The following is a 17,863-nucleotide window of genomic DNA, read 5'->3' on the forward strand; positions in this document are numbered from 1 at the left end:
TTCCTGAACTAAGTCCCATGGTCTACCAGTATTTGGTGGATACTAGCTTATACGACCCATCTAAGTAAAAGGAATCGCATCTCTAGCCATTCAAGCTTCTCATATATGTAAAGGCCATACCACATACTAGCAGTCCACACAAAATAACTGGTATGTGTAGGAATCTGTGACTGTAGAGCTGCTTAAGCAGAACCACGTTTGATGCTTCAGAGGTACACAGAGATAAACTAGATAATGGACAGAAGAAGAAAATACTTTCTGAAACAGAAAGATTGCGTATCTTTGGTAAACTGTCTGAAAAGTGAGCAGGTTTAATGTGAATGTACTTAGAGTACAACCTGTTCTGAATTTCCAGCATCATGTGCCACGAATATCTTATTATACATGACAAACATAAGGGCTGACCCTATACATCAGTTTTCCCCAACCAGTGACTTGCAAGCAATATGTTGGTCTCCACTCTCATTGATGTTGCTCCCACTGGCTTCATAATCAGTTCCCATTCTGAAGTGCCTGGCTTAAATTTAATTGGAATTGGAGGCATGAAGATACATGTTTACTGAGCTTCCTGCAAGCTAGCACTCCAATGGAGCTACAAATTAACCAATCACAGCACTTATTTGGCATCCCCAAGAAACTTTTTTCTGCTTGTGTGGCTCCCCAAAAGTTTTTATATATGAGTTTGGCTCACATGTTACCATACTAAAAGATTCATACTGGGTTGCCTGAGGACTTTACTGTTAGTACTAGTTGCAAATCCATTGCCATGTGTGATGATACCCAAGATTTTTAAACAATCCGAGAGTAGATAAATTAAGGAAAGCTGATTAATGAATGCACAGCTTGCAAAGCTACATAAGCAACCGAACAACAGCAAGAAACAAATCATGATATACATCAATGTGGGGAAGGCGAGGTGATTTTACAGTGACACAATATTAAAATATACTACAGATATGGGACCTGTTATGCAGAATGCTTTCTGGATAAGGGGTCTTTTCCATATTTTGGATCTCCATTCCTTAAGTCTACTAAAAAAATATTTAAATATTTAATACACTCAGTAGGATTGTTTTGCCTTCAATAAGGATCATTTATATCCTAGTTGGGATCAAGTACAAGGTACTGTTTTAATATCACAGGGAAAAAAGTAATCATTTTTAACAGTTTTAATTATAACGGAGGGTGTGAGAGATGGATTTACCATAATCCAGAGTTTACTGTATAACATTTTTCTGCATAATGGATACCTTTGTTTTGAAAGTTTGAACATAATAGATGTGTCTATTATTTTCTTATATATTTCGACTACTAAATAGCAACTTGATACTGTATATAATCTTGCAGCATCTAACAAAAAAGAAACGTCTTATGAATGTAAGTATGAAAATGCACTTGTCAGTGGCTTTGTTTGTGACGAAGATAGTATAACTAAATGCAATGAATTTAGACCAACTTGTTATCCCTAAGGCAGGGGTCCCCAACTTTTTTTTACCTGTGAGCCACAATCAAATGTAAAAAGAGTTGGGGAGCAACACAAGTCCCTTGGGTGCCAAATAAGGGCTGTTATTGGCTATTCGGTAGCCCCTATGTGGACCGGCAGCCACAAGAGGCTCTACTTGGCACTATACTTAGTTTTTATGCAATTAAAATTTGCTTTCAAGCTTGAAATTCAAAAATAAGCACCTGCTTTGAGGACACTGAGAGCAACATCCAAGAGGTTGGAGAGCAACATGTTGCTCTTGAGCTACTGGTTGGGGATCACTGCCCTAAGGACATCAGCAGCTATTCTTTTCACACAATGGGGTACATTTGCTTTTCAAGGCACAGTGAGCAAAGTGCAATTTTAAGTGCAATAGCCATGGTTTTTAGTCCTACAATGTACCATTTTTTCCCAGAATTCTTGCGCCATTGTGGGTGCAATCAAGTGATTTGCTTGATGCGTGTGTTTCATTGCATATCTGCTCAAATGCTCCAAGTAGTTTTGAAGTAATGTAAATTGTGTGTGCTTCAACCACCTCTCAGACCCTTGCGGGCAGGGTGCAATGCAGTCCAGAAGCCCTTGCCTGGGGCAAAACATACACTAGAAAAAATATCACTGCCGCACTTCTTTGCTGCAAAAGCAAAAAAAAAATTGTTTATTAGGTCAAACAGGCAACGTTTTGGTCTTAATCTCGCCCTTTTTCAAGCCTAAGGAAGGCTTGACAAAGGGCGAGATTAATCCCGAAACGCTGCCTGTTTTTTCTGACCAAATATTTTTGATGTGTACGTTTGCCCTAATCTTTCACAACTCAACCGTGGTGATTGACACAGGAGTGGTGATTGACACAGGGTGCTGTGTAAACCCTGGGGTACAGCCTGGTCCGGAGGTTCAGAAGGACTGAACAACGTAAATACTCAAAGTAATCTTTATATCTTTGCCCCTGATTTAAAAACTGAAAATGTTGTTTAGAAAAGTGCTTTACAGTAGAAATGTACTGTTTAGCAATGTCGTGTGCTTTAGTGTGCTCAGTATATCAGAATATTCATATAATAAAATCTCTGTCTTTTTAGCCTTTTTCATAAAAGGAACAGTTCTTGTACTTGGCTCTGGCTAATTACCTGCACATTGGTTTGGGAGCTGGCCCTTCTCCAGTAGGGTTACACTCTTGGAAGAAATAGTTGCACAGAAAAGCTTCGGCAGCAGGGCGACAGAAGGAGCTTACAGTTCTAAGTTCATTCCAGGTTGTTTGGGCAAGCATCTCTTGGCTCTCCTCTGGTTCAGAGTTAGATGAATTAAAGAATACCAAGGAATCCTTTGCAAGTATTGAACTACAAATGTCCCCTCTGTATGTACTGCAGTAGCCACCATCCCCTTTATACAACCTGCAAACAGAGAGTCGGTTTAGAACAACAACAAGATATCATACCTTATTGACCTTTTCAGAACCATTTCAGAACCAATTGTAAGTTAGGCCAGTAAAAGCTAACTACTGACTACTGGTTGTTATAGGCTTCAGGCAGTTTTTTTTAGTGTTGCTACAGCTTGATACAATAACTACATATCCACCAAACTATGAAAGTCTGTAATATAATAATCTGAAGACAATTTTTTAAATAGAGTTAATCTGCGTAATAAGACCTTAATTGTAGCATTGTATTAATAACATACATGGCCATACATAATCAAGGGGCAATATTGTCCAAAAAAACCTAATATGTTTCACAAACATATTTGACAAATTTTAAAATAAATATATTACAATCACTTTGCCCTAGGAATCCTCTAATTTTCCCTGGGTATACGGCATATGGCATATAATGGAGGATACCACTTTTCTACCACAATAACATATAATATATGCAATAAAGCCTTGGCATTATAAACATATCACTCTGACTAATGCCCAGCAGATTGCGGCATATGTGAATGTTTGCTGGGTTAATGAACTTTTAACATTAACCCAACCACAAAAATAACATAAATTGCTTTCAGAACAGAGAGACAGGTTGTCCTCCTCTCCCATATCATTCAGAGATGCAGAAATGCAGGTATTTTACTGTTATTGAACACTTACACTGCACAGCTGTCCCTTACATTGCACATATAATACCATGTGTAAGTCTTCAAAGCTATGCACAGGCACAACTGCCAAATGCACTTCTGAACTATGATGGGCTCTTTAATTGCTTCAAACAGTTGCAGCTCCAGGTGGGAGATTTAACAGATCATTTTATTACAGTCCATGGACTGCAACTGTAAGTGTATGGAATATGTGTCAAGAACTACAGTATATGATGCTTGGACTTTACAGAACAAACAGGATTCTGCTAAGTCTCATCTGGACATAACTTTTGCAGGATCCAATATCATGCTAAGTTCAATCAGCAGCTCTCCTTGAATTGCTTTGCAATAACTCTCAGCCAACTGTTGCTGGTTTAGCTGAATTATTTGTGCCTAGCTATAAAGTAAAATTAGTGAAACAAATTGAAGTCAATGTGCGTCAAAATAATTTTGCTGCGCGTCAATTTTACCGCAAGCGTCAATTTTTATACGCGTGACTATTTGATCCAAATACATTAAAGTCAAATGTGTCTGAATACTTTTGACACGCGTCAATTTTTATGTGCGCAACAATTTTTACGCTCATCAGTTAACTCACGGAAATTCACCGCAAATTCGTGTCTGTCGCATTTATTTGCCCATCACTAGTGGTTCACCTATAAGTTCACCTTTAGTATGTTATAGAATGCCCGATTCTACGCAGCTTTTCAATTCAGCTGTATTATTTTTTCAACTATTTGCCTTCTTCTGACTCTTTCTGGCTCTCAACTGACTTCATCTAAAAAAGAAATGCTCTGTAAGGCTACACATTAATTTCGAAGATTTTCAGTTCGAAATTCGACCTTTGATAAATCTGCCCCTAATTGTTAGTATTACTTTTTATTACTCCTCTTTCTATTCAGGCCTCTCCAATCATATTTAAGTCTCTTATTCAAATCTTATTAGGGTCATTTGAACCCTAACAACCAGCTGACTGAAATTGCAAACTGGAGAGCTGCTGAATTGAAAGCTAAATAACTTAAAAAACATAAATAATAAAACATGAAAAACAATAGTAAATTGTCTCAGAAAATCACTCTCTACATTATACTTAAAGTTAACTCAACGGTGCACAACCCCTTTAACTAAACTATTAATTTTAATATAAGTTACTAGAAAAGAAAGAATGAGGCTCATGTTCTGCTGAGCTTGAAATTGTATTTCATACATGGTTGATAAGCAGGCGTACGTTTGGATATGGGAACATACATATTAATGATACACAACAATGCACAGGTAGAAAGTTATTATCTGTAACAAGCTGGGGTATGGATATTTTTATATATTCTATTTTATAAAAAAATATTTTTCTTTGAAGCAGAAGTCCTGTTTATTACAGTGCAATGTGCAATCAGTTACGCCACTTCGTTTTTTGTGTTCAAGAGTGTTAAATAATTCATAATTATGACAAAAACCATATAAGAAGCATATATAATTTTTAAATTAAAGTATTATACTTTCTATAAATGTTGCAGAATTTTTGAAATTCCAAGTAACCATTGTGATTAAATGTATTTAGGGTATTACTTTTCCCTGTCCCTTTCAAGACAGTAGAGCCTACACATAACACAAGGGCTGCCCAGATTTCTGCACTAAGAGAATTGTAGCAATGTTAATTTGAATTCCCCTAAATATAACATTTTATCTGTTAAATCACTACACTTTCAACATATACCGTAGTAAAAATAATTCTGTGAAGTTATCTTACCTCCATTCTACAGGAAAAGGACACAGTCCAGTAACAGACCACCAGCATTGGGAGGAAAAGAGAAAAATTATTAGTACATACATTGATACTGGCCTCAGATCTCCAACTGAGCAGAATAAACTGGTCTCATTTGCTTTTGCTTTCTGTGAGGGTGCAGTTGGCTGAATGCAGGACAGGTGATGGGGGCCCGTATAGTTTAGAGGGTGTTAAGCTTTGTTATTTATGAAGTGTGAGGAACTGGAGAAGATCCAACAACATTAAGTTGTGCAAAATGGCACGAAAAACAACTCCCTGTAAATATTATAAACTGAGGGTAATTCTCTTACATAGGCATCATGCCCTTCACCTAGAATTTGCAAGAAAACAAACTTTTTTTGTTAGAAAAAGCTTAACGTATACATAGGAAACAGAGTACCCCAATGTCCTAATTTGCAGCCATTCAGCTGCAAGCAGCACGGCCAGCAGGCTCACCATCACTGCTGTGAAAGAGAGTAGAGGTTAGCTGCTGGTGTGGCTGTAGCAATGTAAAGTATCCTTGGAAGGATATCAATATAGTTTTTAAAAAACATGCCAGTATCATATACATTTGTTTATAGCACTATTATAAACATAACAATATTATAATATATTTTTAGAGTACTCCTGGACTGGGTTTGTTTTCTTTAGAGAAAAGGGGCATGCTTACTCTTTGCAACTACATTAAAAGCTATAGACAGATAGCAGGGATAATTTGTCCCATAGAAAAGAACAAAGAACTATAGGACACCCCTTTAGACTTGAGGAACTGGTTCTTCACAGTGATCTCTAAAAATGTATGTTTTATATTCAAATGAAGATGGTTCCTAATGAACTTTACTATCCCCATGCTTAAGAACTCACAATCATACCAAAACTTTGAGGTCTGAATTTCAGGGAGATACGGTACAATAAACTAGTTGGTCTAAATTATCAGAATCTCATCATTACTCTAAAAAGTGTGTGCATTTTTTTTTATAGCGCTACTTGTGTACATAGAGGTGAACTTTCTACTTTGTGGACAAGCCCTAACACTACACTGCTTGGGCCCCATCTTAGCAGTGGGGTAATAACCTGGATGAACTAGGAGAGCCCTGCTAACTAGGTACTTTGGGGCCCTTTGATTTGTAATAACTAGTAGGAAATAATAGAAGAGTAAAAATAAAGGGTGCTAGACAGCATAAGGAGAGGATAGGGAGAAAAAGGGAGTACAAGACAAAGGAACAGCAACAGAAGTGTAGACCACTAGAAAAATGGGAAGTTGAGATAAAAATAAATGTGCAGAGAGACATGTCAGGAAGAAAGAGATGTTGCAAACAGAAGAAAGAACTATGGGAGAGATGGAAGCAATATGTAAAGAAATATCAAAGATGGGAAAAGACTAGGAAAGAAAAATTGGAAGGTGGTATAGAAAAGAAGATTGTGAGAGAGGGGGCATAACACAAGAAAAGCATGGTAAAAATACAACATCTAAAGAAGTATGACATAAATAAATAAAAAGACAAGTTGTAGGTATAAGTAGTGATGAGCAAATCTGTCCTGTTTTACCGAAAAAGTTGCAAACCTCTCTGTTGCTGATATTTTGCCCTTGTTACTGCTTTGGGATGGTTTTGTTGATGCAGTTTTGCCACCGGCAAAACACAGAAGTCAAAGAAGTGGCAACATTCTTTTGCTCATCACTAGTTATAAAGAACAAGGAAGATGGCACAAGCAAAAAACAAAAGTTAAATAATATATTGCATAGAAGAACATTTGCTGCGACAAAAAAGTGTAAAAAATTGACGCCCATTGACATTAATGCATTTGGACAAAAAAGGCGCACATGTAAAAATTGCCATGTGCATAAAAATTGTTGCGCGTCAAAATAATTTTGATGCCGATTGTCTTAAATGCATTTTGCTCATTTTTCTCTGTCTTGCGAATCTTTTCAGAGTTTCGCAGATTTTTCGGTGAAGTGTAACAGGACAGATTTGCCCATCACTAATAGAAACGCAAGTAGAGCTTTCAAATGGGGGAACATTAAACTGTTAAACTGAATAAAAAGTGATGAATTCTAAAGCTTGCTAAAATGACTTGGGTTAAGTAACTCATTTCTTTTACTTTATAGCTATTATCCTTGGCTTTGGGCACAAGACCTGATTAGATGAAAGGAAACACCTAAGAGAGCTGATTAAATAATATTCTAAATATGGAAACATGCTTATACTAAACTATACAATCTAAATGTGGTCCTTACTTAAAGGAGAATTTAATCATGGTTTAATATGTTAGACCTAATCCAGGCCACTTTAAAATGTGTCGTTATTTTATGGTTTTAGGGTAAAGCCATCCGTTTTTAGTCTTACCGTATATACCCGAGTTTATCAGCATCCAAAATGTGCTGAAAAAGTCTACCTCGGCTTATACCCGGGTCAGCGGTACCCGACCCGAGTAGCTGAGATTGCAGTCACTTTTAATCATTCCTATACCAACAGTACACTTGGGGAGAGACTGCAATATCCCACAATGCCCTCTGTTGGTTATATGAAAGAATAACAGTGCGCCCTCTGTTGGTTATATGAAAGAATAACAGTGACTGCAATATCACACAGCGCCATCTGTTGGTTATATGAAAGAATAACAGTGACTGCAATATCACACAGCGCCATCTGTTGGTTGTATGAAAGAATAACAGTGACTGCAATATCACACAGTGCCCTCTGTTGGTTGTATGAAAGAATAACAGTGTGCCCTCTGTTGGTTATATGAAAGAATAACAGTGACTGCAATATCACACAGCACCCTCTGTTGGTTATATGAAAGAATAACAGTGACTGCAATATCACACAGCGCCATCTGTTGGTTATATGGAAGAATAACAGTGACTGCAATATCACACAGTGCCCTCTTTTGGTTATATGAAAGAATAACAGTGACTGCAATATCACACAGCACCCTCTGTTGGTTATATGAAAGAATAACAGTGACTGCAATATCACACAGCGCCATATGTTGGTTATATGGAAGAATAACAGTGACTGCAATATCACACAGCACCCTCTGTTGGTTATATGAAAGAATAACAGTAACTGCAATATCACACAGCGCCATCTGTTGGTTATATGGAAGAATAACAGTGACTGCAATATCAAACAGTGTCCTCTGTTGGTTTATGAAAGATTAACAGTGACTGCAATATCACACAGCGCCCTCTGTTGGTTATATGAAAGAATAACAGTGACTGCAATATCACACAGCGCCCTCTGTTGGTTATACGAAAGATTAACAGTGATGGCAATATCAAACAGCACCCTCTGCACATGGTAGTGGGACAGTGGGACAATGCACACAGTAATCCGTTTGGCAATTCTCTGTCACCATCAACTTTGCAAAGAAGTCCGGTTGATCGATGGGGGGATCGCTTTGGCAGAATGTGCGCTGCTGGGAGACAGGGCTGTAGTTGTGTCTAGGCTTATACTAGAGTCAATAAGTTTTCCCAGTTTTCGTAGGTAAAATTAGGTACCTCGGCTTATACTCGGGTCGGCTTATACTCGAGTATATACGGTATTCTGAAATCTGCTATTTGTCAGGGTCACTGACCACCAAAAATGATTACTTCATTTTTACAATTATTAGGTTTCAGTTGTATGGTTAATCTTGTTTTTATTGCTTATCTTGATTCTTGTAACATACCTGATATACTGATTGTTGCTGCGGCTTTTGCAGTGCCAAAACTTCCGCTATGTTTGTTATCGGCCATACAAGTGAACAGTCCAGGTCTGGTGGCAATTACGTGCAACTTTGAGTAAATTACTCCATCTTTGATATTGTCTTCCACCAATTCAGACAGAACCTGTTTTTAGCCATTGTAAAATGCAAAACAAAAGATTCATTTTATCAAATTTCCTTTCCAGCTTGAACCATATCTTTGCATTAAATCTAAAAAAAACACAAAAGTCAATAACATAATATACATCTTATCATCCAAAGGGCACTTACGGGTTTTCCATTCTCAAACCATCGGATGGAAGGAACTGGAAGGCCAGAGGCTGTACACTGTAGAAATACTTCTGCCCCAAATGTTACATTCTGTGACTCAGGAGCCTTAAGGATCCGGGCAACCACTGATGGGATCAAATTAAATAGTGTGAGCTTGCTGTATATAGAGAAATCCTTTATGCAACTTTTTTGTTCTATAACCTGTACTTGTCTACAAGACCTTCCTGAACCACTACATCAAGTTCAAAGCACTGCTTACAAATCAACATCTATTTTGTCCAAAATGATGTTATTGCTAATTTTAAAAAAACTTATTACATTATTTCTAAGTATATTTGTTCTATAACATGACCTGTACTTGTCTACATGACCTTCCTGAACGACTACATAAAATCCAAAGCACTGCTTAGCAATCAATATCTATTTTGTCCAAAATTATGTTGTAGATAATTAAAAAAAAACGTATAAATGTATTTTTAAAGTTATTTTACAGCCCACATGTCACAACAATTTATTACATACAGTATTAAAAATAGAACCAATTTATTTTATCCTTTATTAAATAATTATGTAGAAGTATGAGCACACTGTAACAGACACACATGTATACATATATAAATATACATATATAAATATAATAAAGTAAATAAAATTTATACATTTTATTTTCTCCACAGGACCCCCATCATATACATGTGTATAAATACATACATATTGCATACCCTACTCCAAGAGTCTGGAAGGGAGGGTTGAAATAAAAATGTTTTTGATTTGTGATTAGACCTCTAGTAAACGTTGTACCTCCATCATCTTTGGGGCTAAAGTGAACACACATATTATAAACATTTTTTTATGTTCCTAATTCCCTGGAATCTATGTCCATTTTATGGTTAGAGTGGTTAAAAGAACCACTCTAACCATAAAATAAGCCATAGCATTGTAAGGGGTTGCTATAGTTTATTAAGAATATTTTATGTAAATAGCTGTTTTTGTTATTCCAATCACTAGAAGGTGGGAATTCCAATAACAACAATTATAACAACTAGGTTGAGAATCCCTGTGAGTAAGTTCTAGTGCAGGTTCTTCTATGTTAAGAACCTGCCGTCTGCCTGTGCTTCTACAGTATGTGACAGCCAAGAGGGGATTTCTGTAAAGAGGCTATTGGGAAAATGTACTAAAGGGTGAAAATCCGCCAGCGTGACCTAATTACAGTACTTCGCCGATTTACTAATGGTAGCCGGCGTAACTTCGCTAGCAAAGAAGATAGACTCTATCGGTACTTCAATCCCTAACGCCTGTCGAATTTGTGCTCTGGCGAATGGATGTAACTAGGCAAATTCACTAAGATGCGGATTTTACTGAACGTTACCTCTTGCTCTTAAAAAATTTAAGACCCAAAAACGCTGGCTACTTTTCATTTTTCAGGGTGAAAAGCTGCAAAACATCGTAATTTTTTCCTGGGGTACTTGGCTTCACCCCTACATTTCCTAACATATGGCACATAAACTATGCTGTGGGCTCATGTGTAGGGCAATATAACAACTCTATTTTATTTTATTAAGCTTCCCTGGGCTTGTGTAGTGTAATGTATTTGCTGCTACATATACGTCCATTCAACTTTAACTTCCAGCCATATGCAAATGAGGCAAGACTAGCACAACTCAGCTTCGCTTACTGCAGTAACGCTAGAGCAACTTCACCAGCATTCGGCACCCTGGATGCAATTTCGGATTTTAATGAATTAGCGTTGTCCTGGCGAAGTGTTGCAATGTGAGCGAAGCCGTCGCTCGCGAATTTTCAGAGGTTAGTTAATTTGCCCCTATATAAGCAGATGAGCAGTGAGCCACAAGTGTGGAAGATGTCAGGGAGGCTGATGTCTGTCACCTCAGAGAGGCACCAAAACAAGCTAAATAGTTAGGTAGTGGTGGGCCAGTTTTGTGGCCCTCAATGTAGGAGGTGAGAGACAGAGGTAGGCTAATTAGCAGGGCAGCTGAAGCTTTGACAATTATTAAAAAATGGATTAGCACCCTAGTGGTAGCTCTCCAGTCAGGGACCGAAAGTATAAGGAGCTAGGACTGGGTAGGTCATGTTGTTGCATAAAGGGCACCCCTAATGCAATATCTCTCCTGTGTCTGAAACCTGAGTGTGAGCTGTAGAATCATCTGAAGGAAGAGAATCAGGAAGGGAGACAGTAGGAGATGGCCAAGCAGCCTGGGAATCCCTCTTCTGTATTTGATTATATAATTATTGGAAACTTCAAATACAGAAGAGGGATTCCCAGGCTGCTTGGCCATCTCCTACTGTCTCCCTTCCTGATTCTCTTCCTTCAGATGATTCTACAGCTCACACTCAGGTTTCAGACACAGGAGAGATATTGCATTAGGGGTGCCCTTTATGCAACAACATGACCTACCCAGTCCTAGCTCCTTATACTTTCGCTAGCTGGTGACTTTGAATAACACTATCACTGCAAGATTATCTGCAAGATTGTTTATTCCTTTAACAGTTGTATGTTTTCTAAAAGGGTTAATTGTGCCATTTACTACAAAAGATATGAGCACCTGCTGTACACCACACTACAAGTTAAAAAACGAATTTTTAGTTAGCCCAGTCAGTACATACATTACTATTACTGCCTTAAATTACGTTAGCATACTTGTTGTAATTGAGCTGTCAGCTTGAATCTGATGTTTCATTCTTTGTATGCCATGCATGTGCAGCATTTCTCTGAGCCCATAATTTACTTTGAAACATATATCTGATAAATCATTACACACATCTAATGCAAATATATATAATTCATAATAATACATTATATATTATATGCAGAAACAAGAATGTATTTCTGGTAACATAGGGGCACTATGAACGGACATAAATAGAGTTCTCTATGGTTAACAGGTTTTCCAGACTTTACAATTTTAAAACTTCACAGCAGTTGAACTTTGTGAATAATGATACATTTCAGAGTAGACTAGAGATAATACTATAACTGCCAAAAAACTCCAGTAAATAGACATTTTTTTAATTGAAACACAAAACCCCCCAAATTTATGATTTCCGCTATCATTCAAGTCATATGGATGTGGTGAGTGTGTGTGTCTTTAGTCCAGCAAAGATTATTTTAGTGGGAGCACTTACCGGACAAAAACTTGGCTCCAGCGTGCTAAACGTCCACCGCGATCCCACACAGCTAATTCATATCAGACTTTGTGCAAAAAACAGAGCACCAAGGAAGCCAGTGTTGAAAAGTCAAAATTGAAATGCATTTAATAATCATTTACAGGGTTAATGAGCTTTATGGGTGGGGCTGTACACATTTAAGGAAGGTGGAGGTAGGCTGCTGATGCTTCTGATGAAGTGGCGGGGAGCCACGAAACGCGTCAAGCGGGCAACCCCCATTAGAGGCATGCTGCTGTGATTTTTTAATGATCATTAAATAAATTAAAATTTTTTACTTTTTAATACTGGCTTCCTTGGTGCTCCGTTTTTTTGCACAATATCTTTAGACACAGCAGCTCAGAAGGGAATTTGTTCAGCCCCCTTTAATGCCCAATTATATTGCCCTCTGGCACATCTGCATTAAGGTTTGTGCTGCCCAGAACACAAACATGCGCAGCTAAGGTCAACTAGCAATAATCCTCATCTGGATAAAAGTTATATAGACACAAGGGGGCAAATTCACTAAGATTCGTAGTTGCGCCAGGCGTAACTTCGCCGCACTTCGCCGCACTTCGCCACACTTCACCGCACTTCGCCACACTTCGCCAGGCGTAGTTTCGCCAGCGCTTCACAAATTCACTAAAATCCGAAGTTGCGCTCAGGGGTAGCGTAAGGTTGCGAAGTTGCGATAGCGTTGATTCGCTAAGCGAAGCGAAGTTACGCTAGCGATGGTTAATTTGCATACGGCGCCAAATTCAAATTTCAATGGAGGAATACGTACAGTCATTACAAATGCCTGGGAAACCTTCAAAACATCAAATAAAGTTTTTATTTTGACCTACACATGTGCCCACTGTATAGGTAAGTTGCCATGAGTCAGGAAATGTAGGGGGGAAGGAGGGGAGCCCCAAAAATTTTTTCGATCTTTTTCAGCCTATCACCCATAATGTAGAAAACACGCCAGCGTTTTTTGGGACTTAGAAAAAATTTTGACTTCTTTTGAAGCAATCCCTATCTACTCTATTGCACTTCGCCTGGTCTGAGGTGGCAAAGGAAGTCTAGCGTAAAAGGTAGCGTTCAGTACACTGCGCGCGTTAGTGAATGCGTAGTTATGTCCGTAGCGAAAATTCGCCAGGCGTAAGGGTGCGAAGTAACACTAGCGAATCTACGCCAGCGTTCGTTAGTGAGTAACGAAAATGCCAAACGCTAGCGAAGTAACGCTTCGGCGCTTAGTGAATTTGCCCCAAGGAGAGCTACTCATACAAAAGCCATTTGGCATAGGATGAAGGAAAAGACCCACAATAACAAAAACTGTTGAGTTGTGAAACGTTTTTACCCCAGTAATATTTCCCTGCATGATAACATTTCAGTGATTTTTTTAAATCAAGATTTTAACTCTCTACAAGATTTTAATAGATTTCTTGGACATTTATGCAGACTTGTCACAAGAAAACTGCAACAGCGACCCAATGTGGTCCTCATTAGAAAGATATTAGGCCGGTCTTTGCTTTGGTTTTCTACATGTGCCAACAAGCTACTAACTATATTTATTATGCTTTGTAAAACAAAATTTGCCGTAAAAACAGTGAGAACGCCAGATTTGGCTTAGTTATTTTACAGTATTTGACAGATCTGACATCTTTTATTAGTTTGTGTATGGCCATCTTCAGTCTCTGAAGCAGCCCATCTGCATGGGGAAATAGAGCACAGATCTGCTCATTAGGGGGCAAATTTACTTACCTCCGAAGTTGTGCCAGCGTTGACTTTGCCGCACTTCGCCAGGCATAGATTCGGCAGGGCTGCGCTAATTCGCAAAGATCCGAAGCTGCACACAAGTTACAGATCGTTTGCGAAGTTACGCTAGAGATGTTATGATCAGCGGTTCGAAGTTACGCTAGCGATCGAAAATTTGCATACGGCGTGCAGTTAAAGTACAATGGCCGTATATGCAGCAGAAAACACATTACACTACACAAGGCCAGGGAACCTTAATAAATGTGTTCTAATGCCCTACACATGTGCCCACAGTATAGTTTAGGTGCCATATGTTATCAAATGTAGGGGGGAAAGGAGGGTATCCTAAAGAAATTTTTTTCTCTTTTTCAGCCTGCGCCAGCGTTTTTTGGGACTTATTTTTGGAGCAATCCCTATCTACTCTATTGCACTTCGCCTGGTCTGAGGTGGCAAAGTAAAATCTGGTGCAAGAGGTAACGTTCACGAAAATCCGCAACTTAGTGAATTAGCCTAGTTACATCCCTTTGCCAGAGCGCAACTTCTCCTGGCGTAAGGGTGCAAAGTAGTGCTAGAGTAGGTCCACTTCGCTAGCAAATTTACACCTCCACCCGTTAGTAAATCAGTGAAGTGGCAATATGACGTCACGCTGGCGAATTTTCGCTAGCGTTAGCCACTTCGTCCTTTAGTAAATTGGCCCCTTGGTTGGATCTACAAAAAGTGGAACATAGAGTTTATGGCAACAGAATGCTGCTATGTGCTATAAAGGAAATAGAAAAACACACAACAGTATTAGGAAATGTAGTCCTTCATGCAAGGACCTGTCACCAAAGAACTGGTATTGTTTTTATTACAAACAAAATATGACAAAATCTTTTTTCATAACAAAATAGAGCCCTTTATACCCAAGAAGTACACTGCTTCACATGCTATTTAGACAATGTTTTCAGGCAAATGTGAACACTTCCATCCTTTTAAGATAAGTCTGTGGTAAGCTTTTATTTTTTGTGGAATTTGTTTCCATGTTTTGCACTGCAAATACTTTTGATGCTATGAAAAAACTGGAAATGTTGCAAATATAACCAAAATGAATACTACACAGTTTAATCCATTACAGAGCTTGATCCAAACAGGTGATCATCTGGAATTTCTAAGGCGGGAGGGACACAGTTTTTTTTTTATTCCTTTTAAATTATCATATTATGTTTTATTGTTTGAGTAGTGATGGGCGAATAAATTTAGCAGACACAAATTCGTAGCAAATTTCCATGTTTCCAATTCGCTGGCGAAAAATCCACACGCGGGAAAATTATTTTGACGCCCATTGACTTCAATGCGATTCTTCCATCACTATATTAAGAGTGCTTGCTATTGTACCTCTTGTGTTAAATATGATTTTAAAAAACTGTATACAATAAAAAAAATTTGATACATTTTCCTATCTGGTTAGAATTATGTGTATTTTTTAAAGTTACATTGTGGTTCTGGTATTTGAGCAAAGCTTACTTAGAATAATTTTCATGATGCAAACATTTCTGAAATGTTTTAATGCATTTGGGTCAGCCTACTTGATCACACTCTTTCATGCAGACTTTGACCCTTGGGTGCCTCTCATGCGAGGGCCCTTTTTTATAAGTCGGACTTCAAGATGAGTACTCTCTCTAGAGATCAAACCATCTTTCCCTGTCTCTCACTGCAAGATAGTTGTATCAAACAAAGTCATCTCACAGGTGGCTCCTGCTACCGCACCCCATATACAAATGGTATCAGCTGCAATTGCTGACAGACTAAGAAACTAATCAGACTTACTTGCTTAAGGGCAGGAGCTGTGCACTTCCTCTTTTAGCCTAATACCATCTGCAGAAGAGACAGACAATACTGAGCCAGACCAGGTGGACACCTGATCCTTCCTAGGAATAGCTAGTTTGGTAGTAGGTTGTAAGTAGCTCGCTCTAGCAGCGAGAGTTAAATAGGGCTATCTAGCGAGGACAGCCTGCATCCCAACACAGAGTGTAGATTTAAGGTAATGACGTGGTGGCAATTGTAAGCAAAACAAGAAAGAGAGCATGCAGGGACTAAGTTAGTGACAGTCTAGTGGGACCATTGTGGCTGGCTTTCCGGAATAAGCTTGGGCACAGGCCCTAGAGGCTTTAAAGGACATGCAAACCCCCTCCACAAAAAATTAATCAGTGAACAGCCTCTTTGAAATCTTTAGATAACTGCCACTCTGGTTGTTAAAAGGTTAACAGCAAGGCTGCAGCGTCCCATTAATCACTTAGAATTTCTTCTACTACTCTTACCCTCTCTGCCCCCTCCCTCAGGAATTTGCTTTGGCTGTTGACTTATGAGCATGCTCAGTTCTTCTCAGCTTACATCAGTCTAATAGCCAATGAAGAGGTGGCATTGCTGGTTCCCATAGAAACTCTGCTCTAGCTGTTTCATCCTGTTTTTTTCTCCTAACCACCTCTCCTGAGCTCAGAGTAACCATTAAAGTGCTCAACCCAAGCAGAACTTTTTATCAAAGTATGTTGTGCCTATGTAACCTGCATTCTGCATTGCATGAACTTTGAAGCCTACATGTCCTGGTCAGTGTTACTTGTGATGTGTCAGAGGGAAAATGGCCACCAGGTGAAAGCTGCAATTTGTTTTAGGGAAATGTGATGGCGCTGGCAAATGGAGGGGTATATGCAGTACAAATGATGTGGCTTGGGTGGGGAAGAGATGCCAAAATTATATACATGGTACAAAAATGTAGGCTGTACATGTCCTTTAAAGAGACACACTGTATGAGTGTGTGTGACAGAGGACTCCTGAGATGATTTCCTGAGAAGTGTATGTAAATAACTTGTGAACTTATAAGTTCCTGGTATCTTCTACTATATTTAGTAACTCTGTTGCTATTTAAGCAAAAGGTACCATCTATATTTTATATATTACTGGCAAACTAAAATTAAATTTGAACAAATAATATCTTGGTGCTTTATATGCCACATTAAAATGAATAAACCATATAATGTATTTATGTGTATGTCCTTACATAGTAAATGGGAGGGCTCAGATCTCTTTGGTTCATATGGAAGGAGAGGGGAAGGATAAAATGATCCATGTGTTTGTCGTGCATGACTTTTTTGTTACGTGTCTTTTTTATTTAGTTGTGCATCTTTTTATTTTGCTTCACAAAGCAAAATGAGAAATGTGGCAAAATTTTGAGACAAATTTGCGAAAATTTTCACCACTGGAGGAACTCAGAAAGTCGCAGCGAATCTGTACATGGCAAAATTTTTCATTGGTCAATTCTTGGTCATCTGTGACCAGTCTTCCCTTGTGAAGCTATGAGAAGCTGCTAAATAAATGTTTGCCTTGGTTCATCTCAACTACACACATCATATTTTATTTACAACCTAAAGGCCCTGCGGGTACCCTGGCTGGTAGCATACCAGTTAGGGGTGAACCTGTTGCATACTGATGTGATGTTCAGCCTTCACCTAGAGTTAGGGTTGCCACATGGCCAGTAAAAATTATACTTGATGCCAATGTTATTAAAATGGAAAAAAGAAAATAATATAAGAAGGCTAGTATTTTTTTCAGAAAAGGTGGCAATCCCCATCCTATGGTTTATAGATAGCTGGCTGCTCTATGTAAACTTGGGTGGGAAGAAGGTTTAAATCCATCCAGGTGTAGGCACA

The 17,863-nt window shown here is 38.5% G+C and overlaps 1 protein-coding gene across 1 annotated transcript in view; it reads right to left on the reverse strand.

Moving 5' to 3' along the window:
• Positions 1–17,863, reverse strand: part of LOC108695348 (muscle, skeletal receptor tyrosine protein kinase) — an 80,050-nt gene that overhangs the window by 25,700 nt on the left and 36,487 nt on the right. Inside the window, exons 6-9 of the mRNA XM_041563466.1 lie at positions 9,285–9,409; positions 8,979–9,138; positions 5,292–5,298; positions 2,602–2,865 (exon numbers count right to left, since the gene is read on the reverse strand). Of these exons, the coding sequence (XP_041419400.1) occupies positions 2,602–2,865; positions 5,292–5,298; positions 8,979–9,138; positions 9,285–9,409 (556 nt within the window). The remainder of the gene's footprint in view (positions 1–2,601; positions 2,866–5,291; positions 5,299–8,978; positions 9,139–9,284; positions 9,410–17,863) is intronic.

The sequence above is a fragment of the Xenopus laevis genome, chromosome 1L (genome assembly GCF_017654675.1).
Source record: "Xenopus laevis strain J_2021 chromosome 1L, Xenopus_laevis_v10.1, whole genome shotgun sequence".
Taxonomy (NCBI): domain Eukaryota; kingdom Metazoa; phylum Chordata; class Amphibia; order Anura; family Pipidae; genus Xenopus; species Xenopus laevis.